The 20,471-nt window shown below is 40.4% G+C and overlaps 1 protein-coding gene across 1 annotated transcript in view; it reads left to right on the forward strand.

Moving 5' to 3' along the window:
* IGF2BP3 (insulin like growth factor 2 mRNA binding protein 3) overlaps positions 1 to 20,471 on the forward strand; it is a gene marked incomplete at its 3' end in the record, with an annotated part of 145,926 nt that overhangs the window by 26,043 nt on the left and 99,412 nt on the right. The window contains exon 3 of the mRNA XM_082632757.1: positions 13,051 to 13,099. Within this exon, the coding sequence (XP_082488883.1) occupies positions 13,051 to 13,099 (49 nt within the window). The remainder of the gene's footprint in view (positions 1 to 13,050; positions 13,100 to 20,471) is intronic.

Raw genomic sequence — 20,471 nt, forward strand, 5'->3', positions numbered from 1 at the left:
GCAAAGTCTAGTATGGTTATATCTTGGAAGAAAAGAGTTGAGTTGCCTTGGATGAGGAATGTCAGAGATATTTGGATTAAACTTACATATCTTTGTTTTCTTGCTACATGACAAACCATTATATATAAAATAAACAAGGTCCTACTGTATAGCACAGGGAACTATATTCAATATCTTGTAATATCCTATAATAAAAAGAATATGAAAGATAATATGTATAACTGAATCACTTTGCTGTACACCAGAAACTAACAACAGTGTAAATCAACTATACTTCAATTTAAAAAAAACCCAAATGAGAAAAAAAAATTCTTCAATTACATAAAACAGAATTTTCATACTGATTCTCTTGCAAGCACTAACAGTTGTTATTTTATTTGCTTGATTGTACAAAATATTAAAATTAGAACTATAAACCACGTGAATTGTATAACTACTTCTTGGAAACAGGAAGGCATCTGAACTTCATTGTTCAAACTGTCAGGTGTACTGGGATTGTTGTAGTTGCTAAAGTCGATGAGAAGATTGTATAACGTGATAATAACCAACTGCAACTTCCTTAAAAAAGCAAAACAAACAAAAAACAAATCCAAGGATTTGTCTTGGGTAAGGACCACGTCCAGGTATCAGTAATATGAAATAAAACGTTAATACAGAGATATCCCTATGTTCAAAATACAGCACTTTAAAAAATTTAGTCCTCTTAAAACACCTCTTCTTGCAGATATAGTTTACTTAGTGATGGGGACTTTTATGTGGAAAATAAGTATTACATATAAAATGTTGTATGATCCTGAAATTACCTTGATAAATGGAAATAAAATTCAATCAGTTTTGCCTTTGAGTATCAAGTATACTACATTTTAGATCAGCTCTGTCCAGTTGAAAGATGTGAACTATGTATATGTAATTTAAGCTTTTCTAGGAGCCACAGGTAGACATAAAAAGTAGCAGGTGAAATTAATATTTTATACAACCTAATCTAGAACTTAAAAAATTTTTTTTTTTTTTTTTTGCGGTACGTGGGCCTTTCACTGTTGTGGCCTCTCCCGTTGCAGAGCACATGCTCCGGACGCGCAGGCGCAGCGGCCATGGCTCACGGGCCCAGCTGCTCTGCGGCATGTGGGATACTCCCGGACTGGGGCACGAACCCGTGTCCCCTGCATCGCAGGCGGACTCTCAACCACTGTGCCACCAGGGAAGCCCCAGAACTTTAAATTTTTTAACATGTGATCAGTATAAAAATTGTTGAGAAATCTTATTATATTCCTATTTTTGTACTGTCTTTAAAATCTGTTACATATGTTACACTCACAGCACGATTCAGTTTGGACTGGGCTAGCCACACTTCAAGTGCTCAGTAGCCTCATGTGACCAGTGAATATTCCATTGGACAGAGCAGTTTTAAGATACACAGCTTGTGGGACTTCCCTGGTGGTGCAGTGGTTAAGAATCCACCTGCTGGGCCTCCCTGGTGGCGCAGTGGTTGAGAGTCCGCCTGCCGATGCAGGGGATACGGGTTCGTGCCCCGGTCTGGGAGGATCCCATATGCCGCGGAGCGGCTGGGCCCGTGAGCCATGGCCGCTGGGCCTGCGCATCCGGAGCCTGTGCTCCGCAACGGGAGAGGCCACAACAGTGAGAGGCCCGCATACCGCAAAAAGAAAAAAAAAAAAAAAAGAATCCACCTGCTAATACAGGGAACACCGGTTTGAGCCCTGGTCCGGGGTGATCCCACATGCCGCAGAGCAACTGAGCCTGGGAGCCACAACTACTGAGCCCTCATGCCACAACTACTGAAGCCTGTGCGCCTAGAGCCTGTGCTCCACAACAAAGAGAAGCAACTAGAGAAAGCCTGCCTGTAGCAACAAAGACCCAACATAGCCGAAAATAAATAAATAAATAAATAAATAAGTTTATTTAAAAAAAAAGATACACAGCTTGTAAAATCACTTGTTAAAACATATGATGAGTCTTGCTGGGAAAAAATATAATGGTATTTATAAAATTAGTTTAACTGTGGGAAAACATGAGAATGATTATTTTTCAGTTTGAGTCAAACGTATTAGAGGTTTTGTATCTTGGTACTTCATTCCCTTGTGACCACCCTAATTTTCAAGGAATATATATGTATTTGCTATATTGTGTTAATGTTACACTTTTTTTAAAATAAATTTTATTTATTTATTTATTTAGTATGTGTTGGGTCTTCGTTGCTGCACGTGGGCCCTTTCTAGTTGCAGTGAGCGGGGGCCACTCCTCGTTGCAGTGCAAGGGCCTCATCGTGGTGGCCTCTCTCATTGTGGAGCACGGGCTCTAGGCACGCGGGCTTCAGTAGTTGCGGCGTGCAGGCTCAGTAGTTGTGGCTCATGGGCTCAGCTGCTCCATGGCATGTGGGGTCTTCCCGGACCAGGGATTGAACCCGTGTCCCCTGCATTGGCAGACGGATTCTCAACCACTGCGCCACCAGGGAAGCCCTACACTTTTGAAAGAGTTATACAGGCACTGGGTCTTTTATTTAAATAGACACTGTCCCTGATGTTCAACTACATGCATTTCTGTGGTTGGTTGAAATACTCGTGGTGACTTTTCTGGTTAAAGACACATTTTCAGATTCTCAGTGTGAGGACTAGAGAAATCTTTTGGTTATTCAGGAATCAAGGATCAGTTTGTGTCCTATTAATTCAACTATTATTTTGCCAAGTGATCTGTCACCTTGCCTTGCACATATCCTAATGAAGGTCAAGAACTTTATATTCCTACGTTGAAGGGACATATAGTCTCCTACAAGAAAAAGAGATAGCAGTGCATATTTGCAGGCATTAGTAATAAGAACAGCACATAGAAGAACATTCAGCCTTTCCTGGACTCTACCAAGTTTCCATCCGTACGCTTAGGGCTGTCAGACTGTTCTACATAGATGCAGATGATAGTGTGCACCTTTAAAAGATAAATACCTCTGTTTTACTTAGTGGGACATGGGTATTATTCCCATGAAGAAGTGGGAGCTGAGGGATGACAGAAAAATCACCTTAGATTCTCACTTAGAACTGTAATGTTAAAAGAGACTTTTGTTTCTTTATTCCTTGTTGAAGCATTGTTGAGTAATTGCCTGTTATGAACCAGGAAATCTGCTAAGCACTGGAGTATACAATAGTCAAGGTAGAAATGACTTGGCCTACATGGGGCTTGCCCTGTTAAATAGACCTCAGTGGCCACCAAACTTAAGTGTGTGTGAAACCACATTTCCCTGCCCCATCCCCAGAGACTCTGATTTAGGAGGTCTGTATTAGGGCCTGGGCATTTTCATTTTAAGTAAGCCCTCCTAGTGATTCTAATGTAGATGCTCCTTAGACCACCCTTGGAATGACATCTCTTTATTTTTTAATTTTATTGAAGTATAGTTAATTTACAATGTTGTGTTAATTTTTGCTGTACAGCAAAGTGATTCAGTTATACATAAATATATTCTTTTTCATATTTTTCATTATGGTTTATCACAGGATACTGAATATAGTTCCCAGTGCTATACAGCAGGACCTTGTTGTTTATCCATCCTATATATAATAGTTTGCATCTGCTAATCCCAACCTCCCAACTTTCCCTCCCCCACCCCTTTCCCCCTTAGGAACCACAAGTCTGTTCTCTATATTTGTGAGTCTGTTTTTGATATTTTATTTATTTATTTATTTTTGGCTGGGTTGGTTCTTTGTTGCTGTGCGCGGGCTTTCTCTAGTTGCGGTGAGCGGGGGCTACTCTGGGTTGCAGTGCGCGGGCTTCTTATTGCTGCGGCTTCTCTTGTTGCGGAGCGCGGGCTCTAGGTGCGTGGGCTTCAGTAGTTGTGGCACGCGGGCTCAGTAATTGTGGCTCGCGGGCTCTAGAGCTCAGGCTCAGTAGTTGTGGCACATGGGCTTAGTTGCTCCGCGGCATGTGGGATCTTCCCTGACCAGGGCTCGAGCCCTTGTTGCCTGCATAGGCCAGCGGATTCTTAAGCACTGCGCCACTAGGGAAGTTCTGGGAGCGCAGTCTTAACCACCGAACCACCAGGGAAGTCCCCGGCACAATGAGTTTTGAAAGCTATATATACCTGTGAAAGTACACCCACTATCAAGATGTGGAACACTTCTATCATTGACGTAATATATATATATATATATATATATATATATATATATATATATGTTTTGCAGGTGTACTTTTTTTCCTTTGAGTTTATCCCTTTTACCTGGGCATTTGGGTTCTTCCCAGTTTTACCTGTTTACAAACTTATAGCTAAGTTTTTGAGTCTGTTGCAGCTTTATCTAGAGAGACACTGTAAGGAGGAGAATGCTTGAGAGGCTGCATTTCTAGTCTGAGGATTTGATAAGAGACTGCCGAGTCAGTCATGGGGCAGGGTTATGCCAATTGACACTTATCACCAGCAATCTGAAATGCATCATTTCCCCTGGTATTCATCTACCTGGAGTATTCTGCTTTAAAAAAAAAAATTGAGGTTGACCTTTTAAGGAGCTAATTCTTAACTGTGTAAAACAAGCAAGGATAGCTATAATTACAGTATTGAATATTGCAGTTAGTGCAAGTAATTGTATTGAATTTGGCCAGGTTGAACTTCCTCTTTGGGCATAGTTTGTGTTGGTTGGGCACAGCTAAGAATGAAAATCTGCAGCCGGTTCAGAGTGCCTGCAAGTGACAGGTTGAAGAGGCCAGGCCATACTGCTCTGAGTCCAGAGGCTTGTCTTTTTATTTGAAAATGACCAGTACACGTATGGACCATGTGTCCCAGCTCTTCGCGTAAGAGATCAAGGCAAAGAGGAAAATGTTAGAAGTTAAGTTAGACTTGGTTTTCTCTTCCTGTCTTCAGCTGGTATTAGTTGTGTTAGATCATGATCCAAGCCTCGGCCTCTTTATATCTGTGAAGTGGGAAAGTGGTGATTCTCTTGATTTGTATAAGTGATAGTAGAAAGAAAGAAAGGAGGGATGGCCTTTTGGGAGAAACAAGATAAAGAAAATGAACATTTAGGACTTATAGGTGGTTTGGATGGAAGGTTGCAAGTCTATACACTTGTATGTCTTGCACTACGACTTAGCATGAAATGACTAGCGTTAAGGGCCTAGGTGCCAGTGTATACAATTTTCATAATATCTTGAGGCAGTTGAATTAGCTGAGTTTCCAGCATAGTTTCTTGGTATTCATATGTAACTTTGTCCATTTAATGTCAATATTGAGTTTTAGTATGTGAATTGATTGAACGGTTTAAAGCTGTGGAGCAAAGTGAAAATTTTGCTTGAGATTGGCATATCTTTGACCTTTGGGTTTAACATGCAACCTGTAATTTTTCTGAAGTTTTTTTGATAATGGTTATGTTATTGGTTGGATTATAAGTGAAATCAGTAAGATGGAATATAGTTAGGAGGATGGACTGTGGAGCCAGAATGCCAAGAGCTGGATTCTGATCCTGCCACTCATTAGCAGGGTATGTTTGGGCAAGATAAACTTGTGCTTTTGTCTTCGAATCTGTAAAATGCTGACTGGGAGGGTTACATGAGATAACAGACATTGTCTTAGGCAGTTTGGACTGCTGTAATAAAATACCATAGACTGGATGGCTTAACAGATGTTTATTTCTCACAGTTCTGGAGGCTGGGAAGTCCAAGGTCAAGGTGCATGCAGATTCTTTGGGTTCTTGCTGAGGGCCCCGTTCTTGGCTTATATAGACAGATGCCTTCTTGCTGTGAGGTCACATAATCTTTCCTCAGTGTGTGCAGTGAACAGAGCCCTGGTCTCTCTTCTTAGAAAAACAGTAATCCCATTATGGGGGCTCCATGCTTATGTCCTCACATTAGCCTAAACACTTCCCAAAGTCCCCATCTCCTAACAGCATCACATTGGGGGATAGGGCTGCAACATATGAATTTTTGGGGGGGGGACATAAACATTCAGTCCATAACAGACATAAAGCATTTTCTTGTTTATATTCTTATTTATACCTGGTGTCAAGCTTTAATGTGGAAAAAAGATGTAAATATCAAAGACTTTTGGCAAAAACTTAGTAATCTAAAATTTGAATTGAAAATAACAGTTGGCCCTCCATATCCATGGGTTCTGCATCTGTGGATTCAACCCACTGTAGATGAAAAATAATTGGGGAAAAAAATCCAGAAAGTTCCATAGAGCAAAACTTGAATTTGCCTTTTGGGGACAACTATTTACATCTCATTTATATTGTATTTACACCTATTTACATAGCATCTACATTGCATTAGGTATTATAAGTAATCTAGAGATGATTTAAAGTATATGGAGGCTTCCCTGGTGGTGCAGTGGTTGAGAATCCGCCTGCCAACGCAGGGGACACGGGTTTGAGCCCTGGTCCGGGAAGATCCCACATGCTGCGGAGCATCTAAGCCTGTGCACCACAACTACTGAGTCTGTGCTCTAGAGCCCGTGAGTCACAACTACTGAAGCCCGCGCGCCTAGAGCCCATGCTCTGCAACAAGAGAAGCCACTGCAACGAGAAGCCCGTGCACTGCAACGAAGAGTAGCCCCCGCTCATCGCAACTAGAGAAAGCCCACGCGCAGCAACGAAGACCCAACACAGCCAAAGATAAAATAAATAAAATAAATAAATTTAAATAAATAAATAAATAAATAAAGTATATGGGATACTCCCCATTTTATCTAAGGCACTTGAGCATCCGTGGATTTTGGTATCTGAGGGGCTTCTGGAACTAATCCCCTGTGAATTTGGAAGGATGACTGTAATCACCATGGACACATGGTTTATTTCTCTTTCAAACAAAATGGGTATTGTCTAGCTCTGGCCTAGGAGTGATGACCAGCCTTATAACAGTGAGCACCCAGGTTGTGTCTCGTTGTATTATTTCTGACTAAAAGGAACCAGTGCTCCATGTAGATGAAACTGGTTGCAGATGGGGGCAGGAAGTTACAAGTTGAACCTGGATTATCATAACAGAAAGCAAAAAAGCTCTCAAAGGTTGCTGGAGTCATTTCAAAAGATACAGGATCAGTGTGAAGAGGCCTCCACTGATTAGCCAAAGATGGGGCAATTTGAGCATCAAAAGGAATTAATGCAGCGGGTTGATACACACAAAATATTTGTGAATCCATAATGTTACTGAAAAAAATAAGCATTTGGTCATCTTTGGACAATGCCAGGGGACCAACTCATTATTCTGAAAAGTTTGAAATAATGATGTCTTTGAACTCCTGAAAGAAGACATTGAAATGAGGATTTGCATGAAGCTGGTTTATTTTGGAGATGGTTTCAAGAAGCAAGAGTGAGGGAATGGGGAGAGTGAAATGGGGGTTTAGGACAAGCCAATGAAGGGCACTTTATTGAGGTTGCCATAAGGAAATAGGACCTTTGATAAATGTACAGAATGCTTCCCAGGTGGAAGACTGGGGCATTTATCTACTGGCTCACAACGTTCTCCTCTGTAAATGACAGGTTGTCTTGAGGGTTTCATCTCTCCTCTGTTTCTGGGCTGTTCTTTTTTGTTTTTTAAATTCTCCCTTTTGACAAAGGGTGTTTATTTTTTAAACATCCTTATTGGAGTATAATTGCTTTACAATAGTGTGTTAGTTTCTGCTGTATAACAAAGTGAATCAGCTATACATATACATATATCCCCACATCCCCTCCCCTCTTGCATCTTCCTCCCACCCTCCCTATCCCACCCCTCTAGGTGGTCACAAAGCACCGAGCTGATCTCCCTGTGCTATGCGGCTGCTTCCCACTAGCTATCTGTTTTACATTTGGTAGTGTATATATGTCCATGCCACTCTCTCACTTCTTCCCAGCTTACCCTTCCCCCTCCTCATGTCAAGTCCATTCTCTACGTCTGCTCTTTATTCCTGTCCTGCCCCTAGGTTCTTCAAAACCTTTAAAAAATTTTTTTTTAAAGATTCCATATATATGTGTTAGCATATGGTATTTGTTTTTCTCTTTCTGACTTCACTCTATATGACAGACTCTAGGTCCATCCACCTCACTACAAATAACTCAATTTTGTTTCTTTTTATGGCGGAGTAATAGTCCATTGTATATATGTGCCACATCTTCTTTAACCATTCATCTGTCGATGGGCGTTTAGGTTGCTTCCGTGTCCTGGCTATTGTAAATAGAGCTGCAGTGAACATTGTGGAACATGACTCTTTTTAAGTTATGGTTTTTCTCAGGGTATATGCCCAGCCGTGGGATTGCTGGGTTGTATGGTAGCTCTATTTTTAGTTTTTTAAGGAACCTCCATACTGTTCTCCATAGTGGCTGTATCAATTTACATTCTTATGGGCTGTTCTTGAACTCTGCTGAGGCTTTGGTGAAAAACCTGAGGTGAAACGGAGATGCCTAAGGGTGTGCTTAGGGGTGGAAGGAGGTGGGACAACTTCACTGTGCTTGGGACTGTCTCCCACAGCTGTGAATGAAATCAGAGGTGAGCAAGGGGATGTGATAAGAAGCACAGAACCATCTGCAGAAGGGAAAGAATCAAATACTTATCCTGCCTTTACTATACTTATTGTGGTTCAGCGTATCCAAATATGTGGTAAAGGAAAGTTGTTCTTTATGGAAGAACTTCAGCTAAATTAAAAAATACGGGGCTTCCCTGGGGGCGCAGTGGTTAAGAATCCGCCTGCTGATGCGGGGGACACGGATTCAAGCCCTGGTCTGGGAAGATCCCACATGCCACAGAGCAACTAAGCCCGTGCGCCACAATTACTGAGCCTGTGCTCTAGAGCCCACGAGCCACAAGTACTGAGCCCTTGTGCCACAACTACTGAGCCCTTGTGCCACAACTACTGAAGCCTGCGTGCCTAGAGCCTGTGCTCTGCAACAAGAGAAGCCACAGCAATGAGAAGCCTGCACACCGCAACAAAGAATAGCTCCCGTTCACCACAACTAGAGAAAGCCCGCGCAGCAGCGAAGACCCAACGCAGCTATAAACAAACAAACAAATTCATTAAAAGAATATGGAAGGCATGATACAATGAGAAAATACATTTTCAACCTTTATGAAACAGTGGATTTAGGCAATGATCATTAGTGATTGCAACATCACAGGAAGACAACCAGGGATAATGTATCTTTTCATGGAAGTATAAAACCTCCCCTGTGATAGTTTATTGTCTCTCCCTAAACAAACAACAGCAAAAAACAAGTCAAATTTTCAGATCTATTACCACTTTTATAGAGGTCAGAGTAACATCATATTAAACACCACCATGGGAGTGTAAGTAGCAAAATCCAGGCAGTGAGAAACCAGGAGACAAATGACAGGTTTGGGATTTTTTTATTCTCCGAATAAGTTCTAAGGATAGAAAGGAAAACATGTAGCTTATGAGGCTAGAGTCATACTGAAGCATGTGCAGTGTATGGCTCTTTTTTTTTTTTTTTGCGGTACGCGGGCCTCTCACTGTTGTGGCCTCTCCCTCTGCGGAGCACAGGCTCCGGACGCGCAGGCTCAGCGGCCATGGCTCACGGGCCCCGCCGCTCTGCAGCATGTGGGATCCTCCCGGACCGGGGCACGAACCCGTGTCGCCTGCATCGGCAGGCAGACTCTCAACCACTGCGCCACCAGGGAAGCCCCAAGAGTACTGAATTTTATTGCAACTATTTCAGGCACAGTAAGCGTTTTTTAAAGGTTAAATGAGAGCTTAAACTTTACCTCATTTTTCCCTGTCGGGGGAAAACCCTTAAATTCTATATGATTAACTTATAAGTAGATTGTGTGGAAGTTTTCTTTTAAAATAGCACAAGAGATTAAATCGGCGTTTTCCTGTTTTTGTTCTCAAACTTCAGTGTAGCTATTGTTCTTCTCACTCCCCCATGAGCTGTAATAAAATCATGTTAGTTTCTGGATGGTGGATCCATGAGTCTTGTGTTTTCTTCCCCTTCTATATGTTATAACAAATGTTAATTTAACTATCAGTTGAGTGCTTCTCAGGTGCCAAACACTGTTCCAGACTCTGAATGCAACAGTGAACAAGACAGCCTAATGAGTCCCTGCTGTTACAGGGTGTGATCCTTGTTAATACGTAAGTGTGTTATTAGGAGGAGGTGAAACACCAACTTACTTTGCTGATAGTTAAGTTGAACTCTAATGAGTGGGTAATCACACTGGAAAACAGTATCCGTTTTCTTGACTCTTAAGTATTTAGCATCAAACCCAAATATAACCTATTTCTAAAAGCTCAGATGGGAGATGGGAGCTAAGAAAACAGGTGATAGTGTTTTTTTTGTTTTTTGAAATTAATTAATTTATTTTTGGCTGTGTTGGGTCTTCGTTGCTGCACGCGGGCTTTTTCTAGTTGTGGCAAGCGGAGGCTACTCTTCATTGCCGTGCGCGGGCTTCTCATTGCGGTGGCTTCTCTTGTTGCGGAAGAAGGGCTCTAGGGGCTCGGGCTTCAGAGTTGTGGTGCACGGGCTTAGTTGCTCCGAGGCATGTGAGATCTTCCTGGACCAGGGATCAAACCCGTGTCCCCCTGCATTAGCAGGCGGATTCTTAACCGCTGCGCCATCAGGGAAGTCCAGGTGATAGTGTTTTAACTGTGTATAGCCAACTTGATTAGTACAGCTGAGTGGGGTCGTTTTTCTCAAGTACCTTCCGGGTCAGAGGTTTGTGTTTATGTACTAGATGAGAATTCATGCCTTTGCTTGGACTTTTTTTTAATGCTGGGCCTTTTGGCTCTTGTAGTGATAAGAGTGGACCATGGGGAGAGGAGCTAGAGGTGAAACTGCAGAGTTTAAGATTAGTTACTGGGTAAGTGGGAAAGAACACTGCTAGATGTCAGAACACTAACTGTTTGAAAATAATCCTAGTATTTGTCTAAAATGAAACACGAGAGAATCAGATAATGGAAAAGGGACAGCCATTTAAGGGAAATAATTATTCTGGAGTAACTTCTAATAAGTAAATGGGTGTCGGATGTACATTTTGAAGAATGTGTGGGGAAAACATGGCTAATGGATTACTTCTAATGTACAAAAAATAGTATCCTATTTAAAGAAGTTCTTGGGAACCCTGTGAAGTAGGTATTTGTTGTTTTAATAATGAATAATTACCTGCTAGGTGACCATAACTCTCTATGTACACTTCTGTGTGTGCTTTTGGGAAAATTTTCTGGTAATATATATACCCAGAAAAATGAGTCCAGTAGAGATGAATACTTAGTTTCTTAACATTGTGCTGTAATTTATTACTGTGTCAGATGCTTGATTAAGACAGATTAGTACTTGCAATGTATAGTAAATAATTCTTACTTCCTTGGTTACCCGGGGTAAGTATTTACACAGTGTGAGCAACTTTTCTGCTACCGAAAGCAATACATGGCAGATTTGAAATCTATGTTATAGGCATGTTTTTATTAGGGTATATTTTTTAAGGCTTTTATAGAAAAATATAAAACTTATACAAAAGCAGAGATACGGTACACATCCTGTGGCTTTAACACTTATTAGCACATGATTTTTTTTTTTTAGCACATGAGTTATTTTTGAAACAAATCCCAGAATAACGTCTGTAAATTCTAAGACTATGTGGTGTTTGAAAATTTTTTCTTAAATTGGCATTCTGTGACTATCTCTTTGATATATTGCCCTTGGTGATTGTGCTTTGTTTCACTGTCTTACAAAAATAATGTAAAAATGATTTTTCCTTCATCGTCTATTTTATCATTATAAACAGGATGTACCTGAGTTTGTTAATCTACATGTTCTTTAGAGTTCCATAAGGGATAGGCAGTGTCTGTGGCATTTATTTGTTCTTAAGCTTTGGGGTGAATAGGAGAGACAAAGGAGTAGGCTGTGAATGTAGTCCCAGCTGGTGTTTTGCTGTGGTACTTAAAAGTGGATCGTTTGACCCAGAAAAGGAAATTAACTATAGTTCTAGAAGTTAAAAAATTATTTCGCTTGAGATGTCGTGCCCAATTGTTAGTCTCTCTCTTTTTTTAAAATAGCTAGTTGACTGTAAATTCCTTTCCCTCTAAGAGTGTGACTGGAATGTGGTATCCCTAGTACAATCTCACATAATTCATGTTCCTTCCTTCCTTCCTTCCACCCTCCCTCTCTTCTTCTGCTCCCTCCCTCTGATAGTATCGAGGAGGCGGTAGAAGAAGAGGGATGTATATTACAATAGATTTTATTATTATATAAGATACATATTGTGTTTTATATACATAGCATATGTATAGGTATATGTGTAGGCATTCAAACTAAGGGGATTTTTAATGTTCTTTGTGCCATGGACTCCTTTGGCAGCCTGTAAAGTATGGACCTCTTAAGGTATTTTTAAGTGCATAAAATAAAACACATGGGATTATAAAGGAAATTATTTTGAAATACAGTTATAATGTTAAAGCTCGTAGTAGCATGTGTTTCTTAACATAATAAGGAAAAGTTCTAGGAACACAGCTAACTTTCACAGTAGTGATTATACATGATATTTAAAGATCTGCAACAACGTAAGTGATATGAAAATATCTGTTTTATTTTAATGTCAAAAGTACAAGTCATGTAATTCTACTGTTGTTTGATGCCAACATCCATAATTGAAGGTGGTGCTAAATTTCAGTTAGGGGATAGTGAAAATAAACATGTGATTTCCCCCATACCCCACCCCTGCTATCCAAGTTCCTTGAATTCTGTCCATGGACCCCTTGGCTGTGATCTCAGATTAAGAACATCTGGACTAAGGCTTTGTTTGTGTTCTGGGATGCTTACTTTGAGGCTAAAGGGTTTGAACTTAGAATATAGTCATCAGATGAAATGTTTTTCAAACAATGTATCTGCCAATTTTAGTGGCTTTTAGAATAAGCCATAACAATCCAATGATGCTAGATTTCCAAATGGTCTCAGTATGCATATTGTGATAACTTTGTCTCCTTTTTCCTTCTTGGACTGCCTTTTCTTATTATATATTAGTTTGTAATTAATATAAAGTATTTAAAGTAGTTTCTAAGCATCCATGTTGGCTATTAATATCTTCTGCTTTTACTTTTTTTTTTTTCTTTTAAAAAACATTTTAATTCTTCTGCAGGATTCGGAAACTTCAGATACGAAATATCCCGCCTCATTTACAGTGGGAGGTAAGAATTTCTATATTTAAAACTAAGATTTTAGTATCTAAGCCTATTGGTAGTTTTTTCAAAGGTTTTTCTCCTTCCAACTCCTGGATGTGCTAGAACACACATGGTTCTTCTCTTTTACAGTCTGTGTCTTGCATTGGGCTTTTCTTTCCAAGAGTATACTATATCTTTAAAAACAATCTGCTCTTTGAGATACTTAAAGTTGAAATAAGTTCTGGGGTAACTGGGTAAACTTGCTCATTCAATCACATCCCACAGAATCTTGTTTGAGATCTTTCTGATGAGTTTTGCTAATTGTATTTAAGTATGAAGTTCCCTCCTTGGCAATTTTTTAAAGAGCAAATACTGCTATTTATGCTTTATTTTAAAATGTTACTATGCTTTCTTTTGCTCACATGGTGGCACTGTAGTAATTGTATATAAACACAAACCTTTTAGCACAATTGAATAGCCTGTGTCAGCAATTTCCAAACCATGTTGATGATGTCATGGTGAGAATTTGAGACCCCAGTAGTTGAAAAGATAAAAGGAAATATCTGTTGACTCTTCCAGATGATGGACCTGAAAATTCTTAAAAGCTACTTTGGAGAAGGTGGTGCAGGGAAAACTGCTCAGCTTTTGTGTATTTTTAATATAAAAATCAAGAGTAACTAGCTTTGTGTGTTTCATATTAGTGTTCTAAAATGACATTTGAAGAGTCACTAAACCAGAACCTTCATCAAAATTCAAAGAATGGTTAAAAGGTTTCTTTGGTGGTGAGTTTAGGAAAGCTGGCCTGAGGTCTGATTCTCCAAGGTCCCAGCTGGTAACAAATCACTTATGCTCAGAATATTTTACAGCACATTTATTTTCAGAACGATGTTATTGAATTTAATCTTTGTAGGACTTGGTTCTTTGGTCTATGTTGAATATTTTTCAAGTTATATAATGTATAAAAGGTATACTTTTGTAGATAGAAACAGTGACATTAGATTAAACTCAATGCATTTTCTTGTTTTAGTTTAACATTTGTTTAGGAAATTCAGTATCTTGGAGGATGAGTCCCTGAATCAAGTGTCATGGTATCAAGAGTACTGGTTTAATCCCCTTATTTATTTATTTATTTACTTACTTACTTATTTATTTATTTATTTATTTATTTGGAGTATAGTTGATTTACAATGTGTTAGTTTCAGGTGTACAGCAAAGTGATTCAATTTTATATACATATATATACACATATATATATTGGGTTGGCCAAAAAGTTCATTCTGGTTTTTCCATAACCTCTTATGGGAAAACCTGAATGAATTTTTTGGCCAACCCAATGTATACATATATTCTTTTTCAGATTCTTTTCCATTATGGGTTATTATAAGATATTGAATATAGCTCCCTGTGCTCTACAGTAGGTCCTTGTTATTTATTTATAGTAGCGTGTGCATGTTAATTAATCCCTTCATTTTAACATGGGCTATGTTAAATATGATTTTCTACTTGGGAACTATATCTAGTGTAATGTAGCTTTCAATGAAAGAGTCAAATGGTGGCAGTCAAGTTTAAGTAAGTGAATTATTAGTGTACTAGCATATCAGCTATAGGCAAGTGGTAGTTTCCTTATAATTCATCATAGTATCTCTTCAAATTTAGATTGCAGTGGCTTCTTGAGCATTGCTGATTCTAGTTTTGGTGGCTTCTCAAGATTTTAGTTCATTGCATTCTTCCTCATTCTGGGTAAAATTTAATCTATGAGAATAAATCTTTATTTGCCCAATCTAACTTTTTTTTTTAAATTTCATTTTACCCTCCCCCATAGTCCTTTGAGGTAAGGTGAAGTTGGTGACATTATCTCCATTTTCAAATGGGCATATATGGGCCCACAGCGTTCAAAGAATTAAGCAAGAACAGATACTGAATTTAAAGAAGCGTGGAACTAGACTTTGAAACTCTTGACCTTTGACCCCTTTACAATTTAAAGGATGGTTTGAAATACTGATTAACAAAAACTATTGAGGGCTTGTTAGGAGTAGGATGAACTATTGGGATATTTCCTTTCCTTGAAGACTTGAATGACCACCATCTGTTATTTCCTTTTTGAGGAGTCACTTTGTGTAACATTTTATTTGTACACACAGAGCCTGCTGGTTGTCTCGTGCCAAAGCCTTATAGAAGGTGATAATTTTGCAGTTATATGTCTGGACTCCCTTTATAATGGAGAAATTAGACTTTGAATCCACTAATTAATCTTAGAATCACTGAAAATGTAATGACCAGACATTACGTGCCTCCTGATTTGACGCAATAGGAAATACATAGCAACATAGATGAAATATTCTTGTCAAAAAAATAGAGGTTTGACTGGATTCAATTTCAATCTGACTTTGAGTTTATAAGAAGTATAGAAGGTAGAGGCACAAATGAAATGATGCCACGAGGAAACACCTAGCCAATTCCAGAATATGGGACGTTCCACAGGACAAATGACATTGTTTAGTAATCAAGCGATGGCATATTAAAAGGGAAGGGGACTGTTACAGAATAAGACCTATGAGGATAACAAAAAAGCAAGCATACACCTGCACTGAGTTATTTGTGAACCATGTAAACAGTCCTTAGGAGCAGCATGGAGTATCTAGAAAAGCCTTAGAGTTTTTTGCAGGAGGCTTTTGGCATCAGACTTGGAATTACATCCCAGCTCCACTGCTTACTAGATATGTGATCTCTGAACCAGTTTTTAAAATTCTTGTAGCCTCATTTTGTAGCCTCATTTTCCTCCTTTCTAACATGGGGATGATAATAACCACTTGATTGGGTTGCTGTGGGCGATAATAGGATTATGCATGCTCAAACCCTTAAAAAATGCTTGGTACATATAAGTGCACCCTACATTTTAGCTATGATATGAACAACAAATTCATTTCCTCCCAACTTAAAGTTCTTGTGCTTAACTCAGATGCAGCCTATAGCACACACAGAAAAACAGGTATTACACCAGGGGGGATTAAATGTGGAGAATGACACAGGTGCTAGAGGGCTGAATGAGCAAAGACGGAATCCATAGATGGTGACGACTATAGTAGCTCCCACCCTGAGGCTGAGAGGGGAGGAAAGGGGTCAAGGGAACAGGGTGAGGTTATCAGATCCTAGAAGCTTGAAGGAAGAGCTCCAAGTAGCTGAGAGTGAGCAAAGGATGCTCCCTGGCTGTGGCTGGTGCCTGGGATAGGGGAAGAAGGGAAGTGATGAAGCTGGTTCTGGGAATGCCCAGAGCCGCTAGAGTCCCGAACCCATGGCTGTTAGGATGATGCTGATAGGAACAGCTGATAAGTGGGAAGGAACATGTGTCATCTCCACTCCTGCTCTCCAGTCCCCCTCTTGTGCATTCTGTCAGCAGAAACCACCAGGGAATGGCTGGCAAAGGTGCGATAATAGGGCAGAGTCCCAGTCCCAGCATCATAGAGTTGGAAGGTGTATTTGGAACTGAGGGCTTAATTTCCAGTCAGAGTTCTGTCCCAGAAGTGAGAGTTCCTCCCCCGTTTTGCCAGTCCTCTTCTAAGCCATTTTCTGTGAGGTCATCAAAGAAATGACAGAATCTGGGACCATGGCAGAAACACCATGAGATAACAGTGCGATGAGGCGTTTTATAAGGTCTGTAACTGGATTGTTGATTATCTTTATACCACTGTGATACTTTATTTTATGTTTCTATTTCTTATTTACATTACCTTTTTACCACTAGATCCTGCTGAGTGAAACACGGGGATTCCTCTCAAGTTCTTAGAATACCACGTCATGCATGCTTTGTGTGTCATGTGGGGCTTAAATGATTTCTAGCCCATTAGTTTTGGTTGATGGTAAAGTGCACTCAAGTGTTCTGGACTGGCTAAATGTTTCACTGCTTAAGTGTTTTGGCAGATAAAGATATGGGGAAACTAACTTTTGGAAGGACCTGCTGCTGGAGAATTAGGTAGGTTTGTTTTTTCCCCCAAATAGGTGGAATGTAGAAGGGAAATAGAAGAAACTGTTTCTACTCCCCCTCCAACCCTCTTGCCCGAGGTACTTGAAGAATAGGTCTGTGGTGTGACCAGAACTGGAAGGGCTCCTCTACAAATAGTCCTGATGTTGGACAGATCTGGATCCTCAGATGCCCTAAGGGATGTAAACGTGTGTGATAAGGGTTTGAGGGAACACCTTGGGCGAACAACAAAGAGGTGAGGAAGGGCTAGAGCCCCAGAACACTTGACTTTAAACACCTTTGAGAAGAATCCTTTTCCTTTTGCCTGACTCAGTGTCTTAAATAGGCCCCATTTTCTGAATTGAAGGGGTGTCTTTCTTCATTTAAAAAATAAATTGCCAAGGCCTTAGGAAAGGACTTCTCAAAGACAGTTTTTCCTAATCTTATCATCTTTATACTACTCTCAAATCAAAGTTATTAGTACTCATAAAATGTTAAAAGGGAATACCCTCCCTGAAGGGAAATGTAACACCCATTAATTATGTAAATGAAGGGTCTAGAGTAAAGGGCAAGTTAGGTTCTCATTTGGGGGTCAGGTATTGAAAGTAGAATGATGCTTCCACAGAGGTTAGTGTCTGGCAAAACAGACTGAGCTACTGAGTTAGTGGTTTGCATCATAAGGCCCTGGCTGCCCGTGCCTGGAGTGACTGTATTTTCTGAGGCAAAGTTTTGAATATATGATCTGACAAGTACTTATGGGGAATGCATAATTTAAAATTACAACTTGCTGGAAAATGCAGAATGTATGTTGGCTTTACCTCGAGGCCTGGATATCAGATTTTTCCTGGACTTAATTGAGGTGAGAAGATGAATATCTTGGGAAGAAACTCTGAAGAGGTTTCCACGCTGTAAGATCCATTTTTCTGCCATATGTGTTGTCTGGTGTGATTGAGTAAAGGAAGTGGAAGCTGTCTCCTGGCCTAAACATAGGGGAGTAAAGGGGGGCTCTTCATAACTAAAGCATCCTCAAATTGCATCCAGGCTTCTTACATACCAGGGGGTTGGTCTCTGGTTCTTGACATGGAAAGCAAGTAACCAGTATGCTGAAAATGAAAGCCCAAAAGTACAAGTCGAACATTGCAATGTAAAATATTCTTTGCTTTTTTTCCTTAGCAGAGTTATCTTAATGATTTCTCTTTCAAAATTCTTTTTGGTTGTTCTGTGTAAGCTTGAGGCAATTTTTGGAAGTAAGTAGATCTTGTAGGAAATCTTAAAAGGCTTTTTCTGTTGGGCCATAGATTGCCCTAACAGAATACTTTCTTTATTGAAACACTTTGGCTTGTTAGTTTGAACCCACCCCCTAGTAACCAGTTTGGAGAAAGTTGACTTCTAGGGCATAGGAATGTTAGAAAGCCTTGGCTTCTTTCACGATGAAAAGAAGTTTTTTCTCTGAAGTTTGGGGGTGGGGAGTGTGGCATGAGTGGTAAGATGTAGTGGGATGAGGCTGAACTTCCCTGTAAGTTACACTCAAGTGAGTTACATCCACTTTCTGGCAGAAGGGCTAAAGCTTTAGAGAGATGCCTGTGTTTCAGACTGTAATGAAAAATACACTGTAATAGGACACCTTGTGAGATGAGGCTGGTACTTATTTTTTTTTAAACTTAATTTTATTTATTTATTTTTGGCTGCATTGGGTCTTCGCTGCTGAGCGCAGGCTTTTTCTAATTGCGGCGAGCAGGGGCTACTCTTTGTTTTCATGCATGGGCTTCTCGTTTCAGTGGCTTCTCTTGTTGCAGAGCATGGGCTCTAGGCACGTGGGCTCAGTAGTTGTGGCACACGGGCTTAGTTGCCCCGCGGCGCGTGGGATCTTCTCGGACCAGGGCTCAAACCCATGTCCCCTGCATTGGCAGGAGGATTCTTAACCACTGCGTCACCAGGGAAGTCCCTTAAAGGTTGCCTTTTGCAGCAGACATCTTACAGTTGTGATGTAGTAGCAGAAAAACACTATTCTGGGTTGGTGATTTTCAAAGTTCTCTCTTTTCTTCGGAGGAGATGGTATGGCAGAAACCTAGTATGTGAATATAGATAAAGTTAGAGTTATTCAAAGGTGGCACAGAACCTTGCCTGCTGGTTCCCTCTTTGGCCCCTGGGGAATCCCTTGGGTGCAGGTGTGATATTGTGGTTTATAATAAAAATATATATTTGCTCTTGGTCCGTTTCTGACCCAGAGCTCCTTAAAACCCTTGGAATTTCATAAGTGGTGAGAGTGATGAAAGCGTCTTTCGTTACGTTAATGATATGACTTGGAAACCACTTAAGGGTGAGAGCTACTGACCAGGTGATTAGATTAATGATATGACTTGGAAACCACTTAAGGGTGAGAGCTACTGACCAGGTGATTAGAGGGTTAGAACTTTGAGTCACAGTGTCACAGTCCCCTGCCTCCGGGGAGGGGAGAGGGTGCTGGAAGTTGAATTAGTTGCCAATGTGAATGAGTAATCAATCATACCTATGTAATGAAGCCTCATAAAAACCCCAAAGGACTGGGTTTAGAGAGCTTCCTAGTTGGTGAACATGTGGGGAAAGTGGTGAAGTGTGGAGTGAATGGTGCGCTCGAGAGAGCATGGAAGCTGCACACCCTTCCCTCACACCTTGCCCTAGGCACCTCTTCCATCCGGCTGTTCCTAAACTATATCCTGGTGATCCAGTAAGTAAAATGTTTCTGTGAGCTCTTTGAGCTGCTCTAGTAAATTAATCAAACCCAGGGAGGGGTTGTTGGAACCTCCTGTCTGTAGTTGTTTGGTCTGAAGTACACGTGACAGCCTGGGCTTGCAATTGGCTTCTGAAGTGTGGAATCTGTGGAATCAGATTCTGTCTCCAGGTAGATAGTGTCAGAAATGAGTTGGATTGTAAGACGTGCATCTAGTATCTGAGAGTTGTTTATTGGTGGTGTGGGAACACCACCCCTCCACACTTTGGAATTGGGTCCAGGAATCCGAAAGAAGAGGTTTTGTTGGACTGTTTGAAAATCACCGTGGCTTCAGTGAATTTGAGTATGAACAGTTGTTAGAAGTAGTTGATCTCTATCAAGTAATTTTGAAGGAACTTATACAACAAGTATGAGACCGTTGACACAGATAGGTGATCTTTCTTCTCCATGGCCTGACTCTGAGCACTGGCCAATAAATAGGTGACTCTTACTGAGCACTAATGTGCTGGGTGCTGAATTAACTTGTTTTAATCTTCACCACAGTCCCATGTCCCCATTTTACAGATGAGGCAGCTGAGGTCAGAGAGGTGAAGTAACTTGCCCAGGGTCATGCAGCTGGAAAGTGGTAGAGTTTCTGCTCTTAATCAGGTTACTCAAACAGAACACTTCCCCTGAAAGGTAAGTTTCTATTTCTTAAAATTATCATCATTTATTTGCTTTCACCATGCCCC

This window comes from Mesoplodon mirus (genome assembly GCF_964341445.2).
Source record: "Mesoplodon mirus genome assembly, chromosome: 9".
NCBI classification, from domain to species: domain Eukaryota; kingdom Metazoa; phylum Chordata; class Mammalia; order Artiodactyla; family Ziphiidae; genus Mesoplodon; species Mesoplodon mirus.